The following is a 22,354-nucleotide window of genomic DNA, read 5'->3' on the forward strand; positions in this document are numbered from 1 at the left end:
GGCTTAGAAATGGAGGTGAGCACCACCCCCCAGAGTTGAACCTGATGGGACTTAACCTTTACTTAACAAAAGTTTAAAGGATCTTGTACTCTCAATTTTAATTTTCCATCTGTATAAGTGTGGCATCCCATCCCATAACCCCAATGCATACAGCATTCAGAACTGTACATTCAGCAACAAGCTGAGATTTTTTTTAAGCACACTCGGTTGAATACACTTATGTATGCAGGAACCAGAGATGGAAATATTGGTAGAGTTACTGTAACCAGTTTATAAGCTAATAAATCTAATTCAGTTACACTTGGACTGAGAAGTAAAGAGAGGGGCAAAGAAGACAGTGCCATCTTGTCTTCAGGGTCATCAGTTGGGAGCCCCTCCCCTCAACATCAACTACTACTCTGGGACCAGATTAAAGAGGGGTCCAGGAAGATATTGTATTTATTTTATTTATTGTATTGTATATTACTTGTAAGCCGCTCTGAGTGAGAAGGGCGGCATATAAATGTCATAAATAAATAAATAAATGCATGAAATACTTAATTACAAGATTTCAAAATGCCATCCATCCATTTCCTCTCCCCTTCCCTGCAGATTCCTGTCTCAAGTTTGAGGGGAAGAAAATGACAGCATGCATTTTTTAAAAAACTGATTCCTCATTCACCCAACCAAAGCCCCTCCTTTTGTTTCCCTCCTTTTTTCTCTTGATTATAATCACACCTGTTTGCCTTTTCTTTCATTTAGTGATTCCCACACAGGATGCCATAAAGTTGTTCATCTCAAAAGAAATTCTCTGCATTTCCATTTTCTTAAGGCTCTGATAATGCAAACTGATCAGTATCAAACTTCTTCTTTCAACCCCAATCTTTTTATGATGTTTTGCTTGAAAAAAACACCTGCAGATCTCGATAGTCCATGCACAATTATGTTTATGACCATACTAAAGGTATTGCCTGACCATTTTGTTTTCCTTTTTCATCAAACATGTTTTATTTGAGTTTATGTGTAACTGAACTAAATAAATTTCACTGAATCTGGGCCCCAATTATGAATCTAGTGTTATTTTCTCAATAACATCATTATACCACTATATTTTAGGGAATGAGTGCCTGTGTATGTAGGCACTCATTCATTTTTATAGGTCTAACATACAGTCAAATATATAAAATAAATGCAATGCGATATTACTCGAGACACGCAAAACTAATTTTAAGGCTTACCAGTTATGTTATTCAACACTTCTTTCAAAACACTGAAGCTGTGCAGCAGGGGATCTCGTTCTTCATCCTAAACATATGGGGAAAAAAGTATTACAGGGACCCAAGCCAGAGATTCAGATCAAAGTTTGTTTTATGTATTTTTCAATAAGACCTTCCAGGATATCATTTAGAAATAGCCACCAAATAAAATATGACAATGCTGCTTTTCACTTTTTTCAATAAAGATTTTTTTCCTTTTTTTCTTTTTCTTTTTTCAATTTATAGACTGCCTTTCTCTCAGTATGGAGAATTTTTGAGTACTGTGCAATCACTTAAAAGACATCAAAGCAGGGGAAAATTGTGATTTCATTCTAAGGCATAATACATGTTTCACAGATTAGCAGCAGCCACTTGGCTGCGCACAATTGAGGTTTATAGCTATAACAGTCCACAAAAAAGTTAACCTGAATAAGGCAAATATTCTACTTTTTTCTATTAAGGTGTTTAATCCAATTTTACAAATACTTCCCTAAGTTAACAGCGGATTCTTCCCATCTACTTTCCTGGAATTCCTATTCACAATAGAATATGTGTTTTGAAAGTCTCTCTGACCAGGTTCACTATTCCTGATCCAAATGCTTGGACCAAAATATGGACCAGAAGTGGTCCACATTTTGATTTTTTTAAAATTCTGGAATACTTGCATCTACATAATGAGATATTTTGGACATGAGATCTCATTCTAAACACTAAATTCATTTGTTTCATATATACCTTAAACACAGTTTGAGAGTAATTTGATGTACAATATTTTTAATAAACTTGTACATGGAAACATTCATATACACTAAGCCAGGGGTCCTCAAACTAAGGCCCGGGGTCCCGATACGGCCCTCCAAGGTCATTTACCCGGCCTTCACTCAGGGTCAACCTAAGTCTGAAATGACTTGAAAGCACACCACCACCACAACAACAACAACAATCCTATCTCATCAGCCAAAAGCAGGCCTACACTTCCCATTGAAATACTAATAAGTTTATATTTGTTAACATTGCTCTTCATTTTAATTATTATATTGTGTATAAGATATGTACAGTGTACATAGGAATTCATTCATATTTTTTTCAAATTATAATCCAGCCCTCCAACAGTTTGAGGGACTGTGATCTGGCCCTCTGTTTAAAAAGTTTGTGGACCCCTGCACTAAGCTGTCACTATCTCAGCCACCTACATGGACAATTCTGTAGTATTCTGGATAATGGATACTCAAACTGTACTACTAACACATATCATTCTTTTTAAAATAATGTTTCTAGTTATAATTTTAGCTTGTCGTCCAATAGCAAATTACTTTTATTCTAAATTTGATACAACTCTCCATTTTCATTGCTTAGTTATTCTAATATGCACTTGCACATCTTCTGTAGTTTTCCATTTCAGATATTACTTTGGAAACCAGTGTTCATCAGCAAGACTTTGTCTATAAATAAGTCTCATATCAGCTTTTCTCATTTTATGACTTTAATTTTAAGCATTTCTGTTCACCAGGATACAAAAGCAAGGCAAGATTACAATATGGCACACACACATATATTTACTTAAAAGTAACCCTAAGTTGGATTTCCAATTAATTAAAGTATGTATAGGAATAAAGTATTAGAAAGATATGTATTTCCTTCCCCAAAATTTCTTTTTAAACCCATCACAGTGTTCAGAATAATTTACACATGCATACATGTTTACACTCACAATAATCCTGTACAGCAGGGTAAACTCATAAGAGATTTCTACCTTGTTCACTGAGTGAAAATTTAAACCTGCATCTTTCCTAATTTCAAAATTCTAACCACTACACCAGATTGATTCTCAGTTCAATAAATGAATCAGGTAGTAAAGTGCAATGGTTAAGATATGAACTAAGATATCTCCACTGAACGATTAAGCTCTCTGGATGAGTTCAGGCAAGTCTTGTCTTCTTTTCAACCCAGGGTCTTTGCAAGGACCAAAATATGTGGGAGGAAAACTGCATAATGACAACCTGAGCCCTTTAAGGAAAATGTGAGATAGCAATGTAATTCATTTAATTAATTCAGCAATATATTCATAATAAGTAGTCATTTAGTCATATTCCCAAATTCAATGCTCAGTCTACTATACTGTATATTACATATTTTATCTGTCATATTTACATAAATTTGCATAAAAGTCAAGCTTGCCTATGCTATCATGTAATAATTAGTTAAATTTTGGGGGATGATGGCTGTTGAGAGAAATGCATTTATTAGGTCGCAGGTTTCTAAAATAACTTACCAAGTGTGTATGAGTACTCCATCTCGCACTGCGTTTTATGGCTCCCACCACTGTATTGATTTCACCTTGTACAATGTAAATGTTCTTATCTACACTCCTGGCAACCCTGAAATTGAGAAATTAAGTTATAATCACCTATCAGAAAAGACAAGCTACTTTTGATATAGTGTTTCTATATACCATACCAACATTTGCCAAGAACAGACTGCGCAATTTATTTAATAGGAATTCAATAATAAATAGGACTGTCACCATTTTCAATTTTCACACACTTTAGTTAAGTAGTCTTTAAAGAAAAAGAGTTTGAAGGAAATTTCTACTGACAGATCTTAACCACCACTATGGTACATAGCTTTGCCTCAGAATTAGCAATTGGGGAATGGATTTGTTGGTATTAGAAGAGTTATACATTATAACATGATTGGACAAAGTGCAGTTCATGGGTAAAGTGCAGTCCTTGGGCCCAGGACCCTAGAGAAAGAAACAACTCATAACTAATGTAGATCTTTACTGTCTCATAACTAATGTAGATCTTTACTGTCAGGGCAATATGAAGTCAGCAGTGTTGTGCAGCAGTTATCACCTTATCTACAACATGAGCAGTGCAAACAATCCCAGATTATGGATCTGACCTTTTGAAGGGAATACAAACTTTCCAAGAATAACATTAATCCCAATCCTCAGGCCAGACTGTCTGCTCATCAGCAGCATCTCTTATCTTCTCACAAGTTAATTACACTTTGTTCATTCTCATTCTGCCTGTTATTGAACGCAAACAGCATTCAAAGGTATCAGATGTTGTATTAGATGACAAGTAGCAGAAAATTTGGGAGTCACCAGCCTGATACACTTCACTCCAAAGCAGCTCCCCCCTCCCCCCCCCCCCACACACACAAACAGAACACACACATATTTATATGAACAACAACATAACATGCAGGATACGGCCCTGACACCATACAGCGAAGCAGTACATCCTATACAAAATTCAATCAGAGACACAGAAGGATAAAATAATAAACGATACTGAAAGATGCTAAGAAATCCAGGAGAGCTAAAATGCTACAGCCTTCCCATCTAGTCCTCAATACAGGTTATCCATCAAGGATATTGTTATGTTTATTTAGTTATACGAAAACCAATCTGCAAATTTAGATTCGTCAGGTAGTACTTTTACAGATTCCTTACAAAACTGTATCCTTCCTTGCTAATAATTCCATTACACATATATGCCCTTGAAATTTAAATATAATTTCTCTCCAACAAGAGATAACCTTGTTAAAGTATTACACATGTTAGAAAGTTTATTTATTGTAGGATAAATTAAGTAACTGTTTTTCTAGTATGCTTTCTCAAGTTGCACTTACATTACAAGAAGTTTTAATTTCTATATTAACATTTGTAAGATACTGGTGGGGAGGTCTCTTTTCAGACTAGTGTTCTAATTGTAACTCTAACACATTCATCAACAGCCACAGGTTTTTTAATAATCAACCTGCTGAAATACATTGTAAGTTTTGTTTCTACAAAACTCTTGTATCATTGTGCTATGGTTTGCAGCCCATGCCACACAGGTGGCATGGGCTGCAATCCACAGCACAAGGATACAATAGTTGAAGGACCTGCAAGTCTATTTAAATATACCTCCTATCTGACTAGCATACATACCAGATCATACATATTGCTCAGTTTTAGAGATGTTATTTTATCTTTACTTGTGGCTCAACTTTTTTTGTAAACTTCCCTTTACAGATTCAGATATTATGACATCTGTTTGGCTTAAGAGATCAAAGAAATCTATGTAGTGAAGTCCACCTTTTAGGTCACCAAGTACTTACATTCAGATAGAATTCAACCGTATATGCCTGGGACATAAAGGTGTAACTTCTTCCAAGCTATCTCCCTTCCCGCAACAACAATAATGGCAGGAGTTGGCTAATAATAATTAAACATTGAATATGCATTTGTTCTTGTTGTGTGTACTTACTGCCTTCCTCTGAGGCTGAGAGAGTGTGATTTGCCCAAGGTTACCAAGTGGGTTTTCATGGCTGGGCAGGAATGTGAACCCTGTTCTCTCAGAATCCTAGTCCAACATTCAAATTGCTATACTACACTGGCTCTTTAAGATACAACCCCTGCAAATGGGTCCTGATATTTCAAATACGTATTAAACCCTATTTCTTTATAGTAGAGATATAACTGTTCAGTACAAATGGTGTTAATTCTCATCTGCATGTAAATGCATTAGGAACTGTTTTATACAAATTTTCCAAAACACATGCAGGCTAAAGAAGCTATAGTGCCAAAATCTGAATCTTGAATTTGACTAGGAAGAAGGGAAAAGGTGAGCTTTCTTTCAGCCATGTTATTGTTTTTATGATGATGTTGTTTGTATCTGTGTTGTTTTTATTTATTTTAATGCTGTTGTTTTATCTGTGATCTGGACTCGTCCCCATGTAAGCCGTCCCGAGTCCCCTTGGGGAGATGATGACGGGGTATAAAATTAAAGTTGCTATTATTATTATTATTATTATTATTATTATTATTATTATTATATGCATTCATGAAGGAATCCTCAGCACATGTATGCTAGAGGACTTCTTAAATCATTTCTACTCGTGACTCCTTTCAACCTGAGAGATGTTTATGTGACCACAGGTATATAAAACAGGTATAAAAATCAAACATTAACAATAAATCAGTGTTTGTGAGGCTGGCTAAAACAGACTGATTTTCATTTTTGTGGAGAACAGCTGAAGCATGTTCTGAAGAGGCCACTGTAAACACTGCCCATTATTGCTAACAGATTTGTGTAAATGGGTGCCATTCAGAAACTTTTTACTGCAGCCAAATTTTTTGCAGACCCGACAGTGAGCTAAAGGGGTCAGGACCCATGGTTCAAGAAGCAGTGTGCTAGACATAGAGAAAACGCAGCTTTCTGCGCACTGTTGGGTTGATAGATGCCACAGTCTGGAAATCCCTACAAGGCCACACTTTGCCTAGTTGTGTGAGATGGTTAAGAGGAGACTTGACAGCCATGTTTAAATATTTGAAATTATGTCGTAAGAGAAAGCAGGCTTGTTTACGGCTGTCCTGGAAACTAGAACTGAGAGCAATGGGATCAAATTACAGGAAAAGAGATTCCACCTGAACATTAGAAAAACATTTCCTGACTGAAACTGCTGTACAACAGTGGGAGTCTCTGCCTCAGAGTGTGGTGGAAGCTGGATGGCCATCTGTCAGGTGTGCTTTCATTGTGCTTTTCCTGTCTGACAAGAGGTTGGGCTGGATGGCCTCAGTGGTCCCATCAAAGTGAAGAAAGTGCAATTTTATAAGTATGAATTTCTTAAGAATAAAGTTTTGAGAATATGTTAAAGAGAGGGGAGGGAGTGACTGAGGCACCTTCCACATACCTGAACAAAAATCCCACATTATCTGCTTTGAACTGGAATATATGGCAGTGCGGAGTCAAATAACCCAGTTCAAAGCTGATATTGTGGGATTTTCTGCCTTGATATTCTGGGTTATATGACTGTGTAGAAGAAGCCTCAGATAACCCAGTTCAATGCAGATATTGTGGATTATCTGCCTTGATATTCTGGGTTATATGGTTGTGTTGAAGGGCCTCGAGTGAAGGAGATGGATGCCAAGCACAGTAGGAGAAAAGAGAGTGAAAAATGAAGGAAGATTGTGATGCCATCGAACAGATATGACAGGGAGAAGCACAGGGAGGGAAGAAGCACAGCAGAATTGTTTTGGAGATCAGGATTGTTTTGGAACAGAGAGAACCAAGGGCCCTTCCAAACAGCCATATAACCCAGAATATCAAGGCACATAATCCACAATATCTGCTTTGAACTGGGGCCCCTTCCACACAGCTGAACAAAATCCCACATTTCTGCTTTGAACTGGAATATATGGCAATGTGGACTCAGATAACCCAGTTCAAAACAGATATTGTAGCATTTTCTGCCTTGATATTCTGGATTATATGGCTGTGTGGAAGGACTTTAGGTTATCTGAGCCCACACTGCCATATAATCCAGTTCAATGCAGATGTTATACAGCTGCATAGAAGGGGCCCAAAAAGCTCTGGAGAAGGACAGAAGCCAAAGTGAAGGACAGAGCTGGGTGGGAGAAGTGCAGACTGAAAAGGGAGAGAGGTTTGGTTTATGTGTGTGCATGTTTACTTTACTTTGGTCAGCTATAAAACCCATAATGTCGATCAGTCTAACATGGCACTCTTTTTATTGCAACCCCCTTCGTGTTACTCTATTGTATTTTAAATCTCCTCATTTCTGTGTCTGATTGGAATACAAATCTAAGATTGGATGACAACCCTCTCAGACAAGCCTCATGCCCCCTTCCACACAGCTGAATAAAATCCCATATTTTCTGCTTCGAATATATGGATGTGTGGACTCAGATAACCCAGTTCATAGCATTGAATGAAACATGCAGAATAATCACAGGATGTCTTAAACATACACCTGTTAATAAACTCTACAAGCTAGCTGGCATTGTCCCCGTCCCCCCCAATGTGCAACGAGAAGTTGCTGCTAAATGTGAGAGAAATAAGGTTGAACACTGTGAAAGCCATCCACTACATGGGTACCAGCCTCCTCCCAGTAGACTCAAATCAAGGAAAAGCTTTATGAGAACTACCACTCCTCTTGGCATCCCCCCAGCAACAGCAAGGGTATCCCTCTGGGAAGCTCAACCAGGAAATCCCAATTGGATGCCCCCCCCCCCCACGAGTGTCTTCCTCCAGGGGCAAACCAAGAATGGGCAACCTGAAAGTCCCTGAATAGACTCAGAAATTGAATGAGCAGATCAAAAGACAACCTGGCAAAATGGCACTATCTAAAAGAATCCCACACCTTGTGTGACTGTGGAGCAGAACAGACAACACTGCTTGTATGCTTGTCCACTATGCCCTGCCTCATGTACAGAGGAAGAATTGTTGGAGGCTATAGATAATGCCCCCGGTGGCGCAGTGGGTTAAAGCGCTGAGCTGGTGAGCTTGTTGACATACCTCATGTCAAGTTCAGCACTTTTAAATTTTATCCATTACACTTGGCCCGGCCTTTAGGTTTTTAAATGTGTCATGGTGTCAATTGTTTTTAGAGTTTTATTGTTTTGCTTGATGTTTTATTATTTGGTTATGAGTTTTACTGTTATATTTGTATGTTGTTGTTTGTTGGCGGCCTTGGCCATTGTAAGCCGCATCAAGTCTTTTGGGAGATTTTGCGGGGTATAAATAAAGTTAATAATAATAATAATAAATAATAATAAAGGTCGCAGGTTCGATTCCAGGGAGTGGTGTGAGCTTCCGCTGTCAGCCCTAGCTTCTGCCAACCTAGCAGTTCGAAAACATGCAAATGAGAGTAGATCAATAGGTACTGCTCCATGCAGTCATGCTGGCTACATGACCCCGGAGGTGTCTATGGACAACGCCAGCTCTTCGGCTTAGAAATGGAGATGAGCACCACACCCCAGAGTCAGACATGACTGGACAACCTTTACCTTTACCTATAAATGCCATTGCTGTTGCCCGTTTTTGGTCAAAAGATATTTAGCCACCTGCGCTCCTTCTATTTTTATCGGTTTTATACTAATGTATGCAATGCTTTTGATACAAAATAAATAAATAACTCAGTTCAGAGCAGATATTGTGGGATTTTCTGCCTTGATATTTTGAGTTCTATAATGTTGTGTGGAAAGGCCCTTTGGGCTCTTCCCCACAGCCCTATATCCCAGATATCAAGGCAGAAAATCAAACATGATCAGAGTGTGGACTCAGATAACTTTGTTCAAAACAGATATTGTGGGATTTTCTGCCTTGATATTCTAGGATATAGGGCTGTGGGGAAGGGCCCTAAGATAGTGGGCCTTCTGAAGCACTGTTTTCCTCCTCGAAAGAAAGGAGGAGTGAGCAAGCCTTGGCGCGGGCTTGAGATCTGTCAGAACCAGGAGGAGGCCTTTCACCTCTTCCTTCGCAGCCTTTGATGGCAGCAGGAGGAGAATGCCTTGGGCTTGTGGGCAGGGTAGAGAGCCAGGCCGAAGACAGACAGGCCTTTTCCTTTGCGCCCTGCTTGCCTCCCCCCCCCTTCCCTTCTTCACCTTTCCCTTTGGAGCGCCACCCTTGGCCCCAGGCCTTCTCGCCTGAAGAGAGAGGCCCAGGCAAGGGCCGCCCCGTGTGCCTCATTCACTCACCCCTCCATCCAGCCGGCATCCAAAATGGCGCTGCTGGCGGGCGGCGTCGACGGCCGCCTTGGCATGCCGTGAAGGCGACTGTGGCAGCGCCGGGTTCCCGGAGGAGAAGGGTCTCTGAGGGACGCCAGGCACCGGCTCCGCTCCTCTCACTGACGTGGAAACAACGCTCACCCTACCGCGCTGCCTGGTTACAGCGGACCCGAGCTTCCTGGCCACAGCCAATCAGGGGCCGGCCTCTCTTGACAGAAGGGCTAGCATCCAATGGGAACGCTCCGTCCTTCTGGAGGCTGATTTCCAAGACTCATGTCCAAGCAGCAAAAGACACAATCCCATGCAAGACGGGCATCCGCGGCAACCAATAGAGAGTTGGCCTAGTTCTCCCGGTAGGCGGGCATAGTAAAGCAAGGAAGGTTGAGCGACAAAGCAGAGGTTGCGATGCATTGTGGGACTCGGCTTGTCAGCTGTGGGTTGTGTGTGACGTCGCGCTTGGGTTTCTCCCCTTTGGTTTCGTTTTGGTTTTGTTTTGACGTTTCAAAACGCGTTAAGAAATCAAAACAAACAAACCCCCGGAGCCTCGTTCACTGTGTGCTCCGAAAACCCGGAAGGAGGGCGAGATACACAGCCAAGAGGAAGCGTGAGGAGGGCAAAGGTTGGGAATGAGGGCAAGGGTGGAGCTGGACGGAAGCCACGCCTTTCTGGGCCCCTTCTGCACTGCTGTATCACCCAGATTTGACAGCCCAGGTTATCAAAGCGGACAATCCACATTCTCTGCTTTGAACCGGATTATATGAGTCTGCACGGCCATATAATCCAGTTCCAAAAAGATAATCTGGATTTTATATGACAGTGTAGAAGGGGCCTAAATAAAACTATGTTTCCCAGGCATTGAAACTGGATGTAGCATATTTTGATTTCAGTAAGGCCTTTGACCTTACTGAAAGAGTTTAAAATTGCGGGAAGAAACATTAACAACCTTAGATATGCAGATGACACCACTTTGATGGCCAAAAGCGAGGAGGAGCTGAGGAGCCTTCTAATAAAGGTGAAAGAAGAAGTGCAAAAGCTGGGTTGCAGTTAAACATAAAAAATCAAGATTATGGCAACAAGACTGATAACTGGCAAATAAAGGGAGAAAAAGTGGAGGCAGTGACAGACTTTGTATTTCTAGGCAGATGCAGACTGCAGCTAGGAAATCAGCAGATACTTACTTATTGGGAGGAGAGCAATGATCAATCTCAATAAAATAGTGAAGAGTAGAGACATCACATTGGCAATGGAGATCCGCATAGTTAAAGCAATGGTATAAGCCGCTCCAAGTCCCCATTGGGGGAGATGGTGGTGGGGTATAAATAAAGATTATTATTATTTATTGCTAGTCCTAGTTTCAAGGGCAATAGAAAACAAAGCCTGCTTCCTCTTCCTTATGACATCCTCTCAAATATTTAAACATGACTATCATGTCTCTTCACAACATTCTCTTCTGCAGGCTAGACATACTCAGTTCTTTAAGCCACTCCTCATAGGGCGTCATGGTCTCCAGACCTTTGATCATTTTGTTGCCCTCCTCTGGACACCTTCCAGCTTGTCAATATCTCTTTTAAACTGTGGTGCCCAGAATTGGACACAGTATGAGGTCTAACCAAAGCAGAATACAAAGGCACCATGACTTGACACAATACTCTGCAAAAAATGCTTCAGTTGTAATTCATAAAAAGGGAAATCAACCTGTTTAGCAAGCCTTGCCAGTGCTGATTTATTATCAGTAAATGTTTGGTTTTTATATATTCATTATACACTTATATACCTGGGGGTTGCATCAAAAATTCTGGGGTGAAAGGGTTGCATGCGGGCAATGTTTGAGAAGCCCTGTACTCGATCACATTCAGGGCATAGCAACCATATTCTGCAAAAGAGCTTATTTCCCAAACATGCAGCCTCAAGAAATGCATCAGTCCTTCTGGATTCCATTGGAGAAATTCGCCCTTAAACTCTTGAGTTTGACAACTTTGCTTTTCCGAATAAAGTCAGTTTCTACAATATAGCTGTCCAGTGAGCTAAATTAAACCTCTTGGTCTCTTTCCAATATTGAGCTATTTCCAGTCTGTCAGATCAAGAAATAAAATAATATAAAGGTTTTCTCACTTTCTTCTTTTAAACAAAAGTGTGCCATCCTTAAGGAATTATGAAGCCAGAAACTACTGGATCACTGGATTTAACAGAAAGATAATAATGTACGTTTAGTGTCTGAAGCTAAGACAGGATGAGGTGAATGAGATTTTCTGGCTCTTTGAATATTCACACATAAAGCATTTAATTTTGTTGTATAATGACAATAAAGTTATTCTGTTCTATTTATGGAGTGTGGCATTGGAAGTGAAGCACTGGTAAAGCACCATAACCATAACTACCATTTTAGTTAACAAAAATACAAGCTTCTTCTCTGAAGCTATTTGCTCCTTTAAGAGTAAACGTAGGAGCAAGTGATAGCTCTGGGTAGAATCTTCTACAAGAATGTGGCTCAGGAAGAAAAATGCTTTTCATTCCTCCCAATGCTATGGTCTTCATTTGACATGTGCACAGTAAATAAATAAATAACGCCAGGCAAGAAAACAGAGGAAAATAAAAGAAAGGAAGTATATCATTTTTAGCTATATTAAGATAGTACCATTGCATGTATTGTGGCTATTGGAAAGATATTCAGTAGATTATCCTCTTGACAGTAAATAAAGGAGTATGATAGGCATCTATCTGAAATGTTTAGCTTTTGCTAGTATTCTCCAGGTGTGCTGCGTTCTTATTCCCAGATTTTGCTTCTTTTTTATAGGCAGGGGAAGTTGGCTACACTTTTTAAGGATGTGCCAACATATTAAAGGGGCTCATAGAGCTATTGGCAATAGCTACCGGGCCCAATTGCTACCGGGCCCAATTCAAGGTGCTGGTGCTGGCCTACAAAGCCCTAAACGGTTCCGGCCCAAAATACCTGTCTGACCGCATCTCGGCCTACGAGCCCACGAGGACTTTGAGATCGTCTGGGGAGGTCCTTCTCTCAATCCCGCCTGCCTCACAGGCACGCCTGGCGGGGACGAGGGATAGGGCCTTCTCGGTGGTGGCCCCCCGGCTGTGGAACACCCTCCCTGTAGACATCAGACAGGCGCCCTCCCTTATGACATTCCGCAAGAGACTAAAGACGTGGTTGTTTGAGAAGGCGTTTGACTAAGTGCTACAAAAATTGGCAATGATGATTGGAACGGAATATGGAAAACGAGATTGGATTGTGATTCTATGATGAGACGTCGCGAATTATTTAGTGTAATTGTATTATTGATAGTGATGTTGTTATTGTTGTTTGTGATATTGCCTTTATTGTAAATTGTTTTTATATGTTGTACACCGCCGTGAGTCGCCCTAGGGCTGAGAACGGCGGTCTACAAGTGCAGTAAATAAATAAATAAATAAATAAATAAATAAATAAATAAATGGGTTGGAAACCAGTACCTTATGAGGACAAGGGAAAGGGCCTTCTCTGTGGTGCCCCCTCGGCTCTTGAATTCTCTTCCAAGGGAGATCAGACAGGCCCCCACTCTCTCCATTTTCCACAAGGAATTAAAAACCTGGTCCCATTGTGCTTTCGATTAGGTAGCTCACCAAAGAAGTTCCCAACCTTATCTAAGCTCTTGCACTTTGGTTTGGTCCCTTCTAGCACTTCTAACGCTTCAATAATGTAAGGGCATTCGCCTCTTAGCCCAACCCTCCATTTTCCACACTTGCCCTTGGTGCTACATAGGAATAATTGCATCTAGGAATCATTAACCCAAGCCCATTAATTGTTTTTTCAGCCACGATAATGGTTTAAGATGTTCGTCTTACTATCATGTTTTGTTGTTTTTAGATATTGACTGTATTTCTGTGCTTGTTTTTAATCTGTATTTGCTGGACACATCCCTTGTAAGCTGCCTTGAGTCCCTTCGGGGAGATGGAGGTAGGCTATAAAAATAAAGTTGTTGTTGCTGTTGTTGTTGTTATTATTATTATTATTATTTGAAACACAACAAGATGAGTCCACAGCAGACAAGAGCACTCTGCTTGTTGTTGAATTGGATCACACGTCAGACACTTCCCAAGTGTCTAGGACTGTGTGGTGTATCGGCTAATAATACGTGCAGATCCCAGTAAAGTGGCCTTTTGCAGCTGGCAGATGGTAATTTTGTCAGCGCCAATTATGTTTAAGTGCAGGCCAAGGTCTTTAGGCACAGCACCCAGTGTGCCGATCACCACTGGGACCACCTTTACTGGCTTGTATCAGTCTTTGCAGTTCAATCTTTAAATCCTCATATTATGTCAGCTTATTATTATTATTATTATTATTATTATTATTATTATTGCATCTTGATATACCACCATGTGCAAGGCACACAGAAACATTCCTTCCTAAAGTTTAGAGTAGGCAATTCAGGGCTGTATATACTTTTCAGTATCCAGAAAATTGGCAGAAAAAAATGTTCCTGCATAAAACAACTCTCTCTACAGAAAGTTCTCCCTGCAAATATAACTTCTTCACATTATGTCATTTGAGGTTTCTCAAACCCTAGTAAGCAGGCAGTTTTTCCTGCCCAGAAAGTATTCTACAGTGCAAGAGTTGTAAGGATGTTGAGTATTCACCTTCCAGGTGTTGTTTCTGGATGTGCAATTTGTTTAATGTCAACAATAAACCCTAGCTACTGCTGCCACTCTGTGAGCTACCCCCACTCTCCACTGCCGGCAGTTATTTGCTGATCTGCCAGAATGCCACAGACCCAGAGAGCAGACAGTGTGATGCAGTTGGACACAGGAAGGGAAATGCTCAAAACCAAACAGCTGGGGGAGGGAGCCTGTTTTCCCCTACGATGGATGGGTAGTGCCATTATTCTTCTTACAGCTATGATGGTCATCTTCAAGGACATGCATTTTAGGAAGCCCAGAGCATCCCTTCCCCATCCCTGTCAGCCCATCAAATATAGAAATTGAAAGCGGAGCGAACAGGTTGAGTGATTAGACCCCCTGGTTCATGGAAAAGATGGTCTTGGCTACCTAAGGGTTCTTCCTGGATCTCTGTTTATTTTTGTATATGTATTTTATTGAATTACACTTAAACTTAATATAAACTCAACAGGGATAAGTGAAACATTGGGAAAGGATTATAATATGTCCCCTTTTCTTATCAACCACCACTGTGCAAGGTTGCTCAACAACTTTAATCTGTTTAATATGTCTAATTCCACTGCCTTCCATAATTATAACGACTACATCAAGAAAAAGTCTAGTTCTCAAAGCAATGGTTTTGCGTTATTTGAGAGGATGGGCCACGCTGAGCGTCTAATGAAAGCTTTGGAATTAGACATATGCAATTAAGCACAATTTCAAAAGTAATAGGGAAAAGTTGGGGGGGAGTACTTTTGCACCTGGTTCATGAACTGCATTCCATCCATGGACCCCTGGTTTAGGAATCCTTGCACTAGGTTTGCCATTTGGATGATGAATGGGGATCGGATAAGAAACAACATTAGAACTACATACTGGTGTCTCCAATTGTTCTAAGTAGGAACCTTAAAACATGGAACAGATGGCTTCTTTATTAATTCACCATCCACTCCCACCTTCACTATTACTAAGGATAGTACAAGGCTAATGGAGGTGTCCTGGGAAGTGATGAAAGACCAAAAATGTTGCCCTGAGTTCCCTTGGGGAGATAGGATGGGATACAAATAATAATAATAATAATAATAATAATAATAATAATATAAAAGAGGCCAAAGGGCCGGAAATTCTGGATTTACAGACGCCCTGTTCTATGGTATGGAACAAGACTTCTTAAAACTTTTCCATTCATGAACGCTTTCTGCCAGAGAAATTTTTACATGACCATGACTATATAGGTATTTTAAATAGATATACATTCAAATATTAGTAGTAACAAATCAGCATTTGCAAGGATTTCTAAACAGACTGATTTTTCCTTTTTATGGCATATAGCTAAAGTTTGTTTGTTTTTGTTTGTTTGTTTGTTTGTTTTGGGTTGTTTTTGTATTTTGGGGGGGTTGTTGTTTTTTTTGTTTTGTTTTTTTTTGTTGCAAAATCTACTGTAAGCACTGCATGCTGTTGTAAGCAAACAGATTTGTGGAAATCAGTGGCATTCAGAACCTTTCATTGTTGCCACATTTTATGTGACACTCAAAATTGAGCTAAGGGGACCCCGTTTGGGGTCAGGACACACTGTTGAAGAAGCAGTGTATATCCCAGCACCAATATATGTATATCCCAGCGTTTTCCACCATAGAACAAGTGACATATATAAAGAGGTTACATAGTTTTACCTTCAGGCACTGATCACATTCTGATTGGCTTAACTTCAGCTTGAATTCTCAGACTGTTTTGGAACAACAGATTTCATCCCTCTTTTCTACTTGTTAGGGAACAACATGTGGGAGAGAGATTGCAAATGTGAGTTTCTGTGCATAAAAATAATATGTCTCTGAATATGTGCAATTCCTGTCTTAGAAAAGCCATATATATCCCTGAGTTACAAACATCGGACTTACAAACTACATGAAGTGAGAGAAATTCACCCCTAAACAAAATTCAGTCCTAAAAGAGTTATCATGGGGGAAAGGGGTCTCCAGTTAAGCTCTCTCACTAATCCTTGTTTCCACAACAAGCCACATTTTTTCAAAGTCTAGGGACAGAAAGTGAGGGGAAATCTTCTGAACAGGGGCACAGAAAGCAAAGGAAACACCACAAGGGTGTTAACCCTTCCCTATGCTATCCAGAGCTAAAAAATAGATATTTGGCTGGAGTTACACTTTAAAAAATGTACCCGTTTTGACTTACATACAAATTCGACTTAAGAACAAACTTACAGAACCGATCTTGTTCGTAACTTGGAGACTGCTTGTATACACACCCACCCACCCACACACAAACACACACACACACAATACCTGTGTATATGTGTGTGCTATTTTAAAAACAACTACAAAAAATCTGTCAGCATCCACATTGTTCTTGAAGTTATTATTATTATTATTAATAATAATAATAATAATAATGCCCCACTTTTTCTCCCCACAAAGAAGCAGCTTACATTAAAAGCATTTAAATACAGTTTTAAAACTTCAAAAATAGAAACATTAAAACAGAATTAAATATAAATGGTATTAAAAATGAAACACTTAACACCCATAAAAATGATTAAAAAGTATTCAAATGTTTGTACAGTATCTGTCAGTGTCTGTTTTCTATCTCCTTTAATTGAAGCAAACATAGTTTGCAGATTTAGACATGGCAATATGTCCCATAATTCTATCAACCACTTTACACAAGATGCTAAAACATTCAAAATAAAATGATCAAATATTTTATTTTGTCCCCACTAATTAATCATTCTCAGCTTCACTATCATGTGTGTGGTGGAGGTTCCTTCTTCGGAGGCTGTTAAACAGAGGCTGGATGGCCATCTGTCAGGTGTGCTTTGACTGCTCCTTTGCTGCATGGCAGAAGGTTGGTTGGACTGGATGGCCCCTGTGATCTCTTCATCATAGAGACATAGAACTGCTATTCCTGTCTTGCATTTCAGATGCCCTCATAATTTCCTTTGACTAACTCATTAGCCATGCTAATACACTGTAGCAGGTAGGCTTTAAAGCCACTTTGAGTCTCCTTTGTAGAGAGAGAAAGCAGGGTAATAATAATAAAGATGATGATGATGATGATGAAGAAGAAGAAGAAGAAGGTGGTTGTTATGTGTAAACAGCATTGCCATGGTTTGAACTAGGAGCAATGCGATGGATCTCAACAAAGGCAGGGACTGAAAGCGGGATTAGTGGATTTAAGGCGGAGGGGAGGGGGGCAGCCTGGGAGTTTATTTTTCAGGCTGGTTGAGTGTGAAAAGCCTGCTTGACCTTACAGGAAGCCTTGGAGCACACATAATACTTGCGCATCAGCCAAACATTGAAGAGACACAGCAGAGGTGGGCAACGACATATATTATTGTTATGGTCGATGGAAAATGCTTTTTTGCATCTCTGGATGAAAGGAGAATCTTTTCAGCAAAAGTCCATTTAGGGCTGGATCTACACTGCCTTACAATCCAGATCAGTGCTGGATTTACCATTGTGATTAGGTGTTCTTAAGCTGCTAGATTTATTTTCACTATTCCTGCATTTCCTGAGCATGTCTGCCTGCCTGCCTGCGTTGACCTACTGGGCCTACCTCCTTCAAGGCCCAAATAAAGGGCCCCATAACTTAACTAGCGCAGGGACATATTTGTCCTAAACCCGGCATTGATCCAAATTACACAATATAACAAAATTTGGAAAGAAATGATGTTCCTGGTTCAAAAGTGTTATTTCCTGTTTAATTGTGCAGTCCTGACATTGAAGGTAGTCGTTATACTCCAGAAAGTGCCACAAACTGTGTTGAATTGGTTGAGACTCAATGAAATATTAAATGAAAAACTATAGCCAAATGTGCTATCACAATTTAATTTTAAAAATGCTATTTTTTTAAATGATAGAACCAATTGATGATAGAACCAATTTTTGCAGTTTAGTGTACTTTGTCCATAATAATAATATCCTTTGTGTAATTTGGACAGAACCAATTAGGAAATTACATGTATAGCCCAGGAACAAAAATTGGGTTATTTGTTTATTTATTTACTATATTTGTATACCACCCTTCTCAGCCCTTAGGCGACTCATATTATATTAGGGTTGCATATTATATGGAAGTGGAGATGCCTATAATCCAGTTCAAAGCAGATAACACCATGACCCCTTCTGCACAGCTATATACAATGCACATTGAACTGGATTATATGACACTGTGGACTCAGATAACCAGGGCAGTTCCAGACAGACCCTATACCCTGGGATCTGATCTCATGTTTTCTGTTTATCCCATATTATCTGGCAGTGCAGGCTCATATAATCCAGTTTAAAGCAGAAAACCTGGGATCAGATCCTGGGAGATAGGGCTCATCTGGAAGGTCCCCAATTCAAAACAAATATTGTGGATTATGTGCCTTGATATTCTGGGGGCCCTTCCACACAGCCCTATATCCCAGAATATCAAGGCAGAAAACCCACAGTATCTGCTTTGAACTGGGTTATCTGAGTCCACACTGCTATTTATTCCTGTTCAAAGCAGATAATGTGAGATTTTATTCAGCTGTGTGGATTAGCCTTTAGGCTGGATCTACACCGCCCTATATCCCAGGATCTGATCCCAGATTATCTAGCAGTGTAGACCCCTATAATGCAGTTCAAATCTGATAATCTGGGATAGGATCCTGGGATACAGGGCAGTGTCAATCCAACCATAGTGTTATCTGCTTTTAACTTTTGCTTTGATATTCTGGGTCATATGGCTGTGTGGAAGGGCCATACACTGCCCTATATTTTAGGATCTGATCCCAGATTATCTGGCCTTGTAGACCCATTAGATAATCAGGGATCAGATCCTGGGATATAGGGCAATGTAGATCCAACCATAGTAGTGTAGCTCTATAGTCCCCCTTTGAGGGGAGAAGGGTGGGGTAGAAATGGATGAAATAATAGTGTTATATGTTTTGAACTGGATTAAAGGCCATAGAATCCACTTCAAAGCAGGTAATCTGGAGTCAGAAACGGGATTCTGTGTGTGTGGATGGGGTGGTCTCCACCCTAAGAAGTGGTCCCACTGCCTGGGGGCCCTTCCACACAGCCATATAACCCAGAATATCAAGACAGAAAATCCCACAATATCTGCTTTGAACTGGAATATAGGGCAGTGTGGATTCAGGGCAGTTTGCAATTTGGCCATTTTTAAATAATAGAATCTGACATTTTTTGGATAGCACCAGAGAGTGGAAGCGAACAGCATCTTCCTTTACAATGCACCTATGTGTTTTGTACTCTACATTACATTCCCAAAGAAAGACCCAAGCTTTCCACCTCCCTCCTCCTATATGAGGCCCCTTCTACAATGCCATATAATCCAACTATCAAAGCAGATAATCCACATTATCATCTTTGACCTGGATTATATGAGTCTACACTGCCATGTGATCCATATAATCTGGATTTTGTATGGGAGTGTAGAAGGGGCCCGAAACTGCCAGCAGAAATAGCAACATTATGTGGAAAAACAGTATCATATAACATGGATGTGCTAATTATATCAATTTAAACCAGACATACTTGTATCCCCATTGAAAGGTCAAGTATTAAACAGATGTCTGTGCTGAAATGTGCAACAAATAATACTATGTAACAAAGAGCCATTCTACATTGCCAGATAATCCAGTTCAAAGCAGATAATCTGGATTTTATACAGCTGTATAGAAGAGGTCAATATTTGACAGATCTTTCCCTAGCAAGGCAATAACTTCATACACCAGGAAAGGAGCTCAGCTCTTTTTTTGGAGGAGGCGAACCCCACCTCCTCCAAGATGAACTGAACCACCTCAACTGGGCTCTCCAGGCCAATGGATATTCCACCTCAGACATCAGAAGAGCTGCAAGACCAAGAACAAGACACGAGAATAAAGATGAAGATCCACCCAGAGGAAAAGTGTTCCTGCCATTCATCAAGGGAACCACTGACCACATAGGGAAGCTGATGAGGAAACACAACATACAAACAATCTACAAACCCACCAATAAAATCCAACAAATGCTACGTTCAGCAAAGGACAAGAGGGATCCTCTCACCTCTGCAGGAGTCTACTGTATACCATGCAGCTGTGGACAAGTCTACATAGGGACCACCAAACGCAGCATTGCCCAAACACGAATCAAGGAACATGAAAGGCACTGCAGACTACTTCAACCAGAAAAGTCAGCCATAGCAGAGCACCTGATGAACCAGCCTGGACACAGCATATTATTTGAGAACACAGAAATGCTGGACCACACCAACAACCACCATGTCAGACTACACAGAGGAGCCATTGAAATCCACAAGCATGTGGACAATTTCAAAAGAAAAGAAGAGACCATGAAAATGACCAAAATCTGGCTACCAGTATTAAAAAACTCTAAAATTACAACAGCAAAACAGCAGAGAGGAAACAACCAGGCACATCTTAACACCTCTCAACAGAACATTTCCCAGGCTCAGCCAGGCCTTCAAATGCTAATGAAGGTGGTCAGTTGAAACATTCACACCTAGCTCCAGCAGAGAAGAGCTCTTTGCCCCACCCCAGCCATTCCACAGATATATAAACCCATTGTCCTAATTCCAACAGACCTCACTACCTCTGAGGATGCTTGCCATAGATGCAGGCGAAACGTCAGGAGAAATGCCTCTAGAACATGGCCCTATAGCCCAAAAAAACCCACAAGAACCTAGTGTTTCCAGCCATGAAAGCCTTCAACAATACTGCTCTTTTTTCTCTCAGTTCTTGTGGTTTTTTTCGGGCTATATTTTTTCTTTTTTTGTTTGTTTGTTTGGGTGACAGGAACGACTTGAGAAACTACAAGTCTCTTCTGCTGTGAGAGAATTGGCCATCTGTAAGGACGTTGCCATACACTGTCCAATCTTGATAAAATAGTAAAGAGTAGAGACAACACTGATGGCCGAAAGCGAGGAGGAGCTGAGGAGCCTTCTAATCAAGGTGAAAGAAGAAAGCGCAAAAGCCGGGTTGCAGCTAAACATAAAAAAAACCAAGATTATGGCAACAAGAATGATTGACAACTGGGAAATAGAGGGAGAAAATGTGGAGGCCGTGACAGACTTCTAGGTGCAAAGATTACTGCAGATGCAGACTGTGGCCAGGAAATCAGAAGACGCTTCCTTCTTGGGAGGAGAGCAATGTCCAGTCTCGATAAAATAGTAAAGAGTAGAGACATCAGACTGGCAACAAAGATCCGCCTAGTCAAAGCCATGGTATTCCCTGTAGTCACCTACGTATGTGAGAGCTGGACCTTAGGGAAGGCTGAGCGAAGGAAGATCGATGCTTTTGAGCTGTGGTGCTGGAGGAAAGTTCTGAGAGTGCCTTGGACTGCGAGAAGATCCAACCAGTCCATCCTCCAGGAAATAAAGCCCGACTGCTCACTGGAGGGAAGGATACTACAGACAAAGTTGAAGTACTTTGGCCACATCATGAGGAGACAGGAAAGCCTAGAGAAGACAATGATGCTGGGGAAAGTGGAAGGCAAAAGGAAGAGGGGCCGACCAAGGGCAAGATGGATGGATGGCATCCTTGAAGTGACTGGACTGACCTTGAAGGAGCTGGGGGTGGTGATGGCCGACAGGGAGCTTTGGCGTGGGCTGGTCCATGAGGTCACGAAGAGTCGGAGACGACTGAACGAATGAACAACAACAACAAGGACGTTGCCCAGGGGATGCCCAAATGTTTTGTTTTACCATCCTTCTGGGAGGCTTCTCTCATGTCCATGCAGGGGGAACTGGAGCTGACAGAGGGAGCTCAACCGGCTCTTCCCAGATTCAAACTGCTGATCTCTTGGTCAGCAGTCCTGCAGGTACAAGGGTTTAACTCATTGTGCCACCAGTAAAAGAGAGGGATGTCTATTTTGTTTTGGTTTTTTTCTGATTACACTATGGGCCCCTCCAGACAGCCCTATATCCCAGAATATCAAGGCAGAAAATCCCA

General features: G+C 40.6%; 1 protein-coding gene across 5 annotated transcripts in view; it reads right to left on the reverse strand.

Moving 5' to 3' along the window:
* GBF1 (golgi brefeldin A resistant guanine nucleotide exchange factor 1) overlaps positions 1-9,926 on the reverse strand; it is a 90,665-nt gene extending 80,739 nt beyond the window's left edge. For 4 of the 5 annotated variants that reach the window (XM_060769215.2, XM_060769214.2, XM_060769213.2 and 1 more), the window contains exons 1-3: positions 9,724-9,925; positions 3,508-3,613; positions 1,218-1,284 (exon numbers count right to left, since the gene is read on the reverse strand). In XM_060769215.2, coding sequence (XP_060625198.2) covers positions 1,218-1,284; positions 3,508-3,613; positions 9,724-9,788 — 238 coding nt within the window. In that variant the 5' untranslated portion in view covers positions 9,789-9,925. Of the gene's footprint in view, positions 1-1,217; positions 1,285-3,507; positions 3,614-9,723 lie in introns of all 5 variants that reach the window. The other variant, XM_060769212.2, reaches the window with a different exon arrangement.
* Between the last annotated feature and the right edge of the window lie 12,428 nt (positions 9,927-22,354).

The sequence above is a fragment of the Anolis sagrei genome, chromosome 3, assembly GCF_037176765.1.
Source record: "Anolis sagrei isolate rAnoSag1 chromosome 3, rAnoSag1.mat, whole genome shotgun sequence".
NCBI classification, from domain to species: Eukaryota; Metazoa; Chordata; class Lepidosauria; order Squamata; family Dactyloidae; genus Anolis; species Anolis sagrei.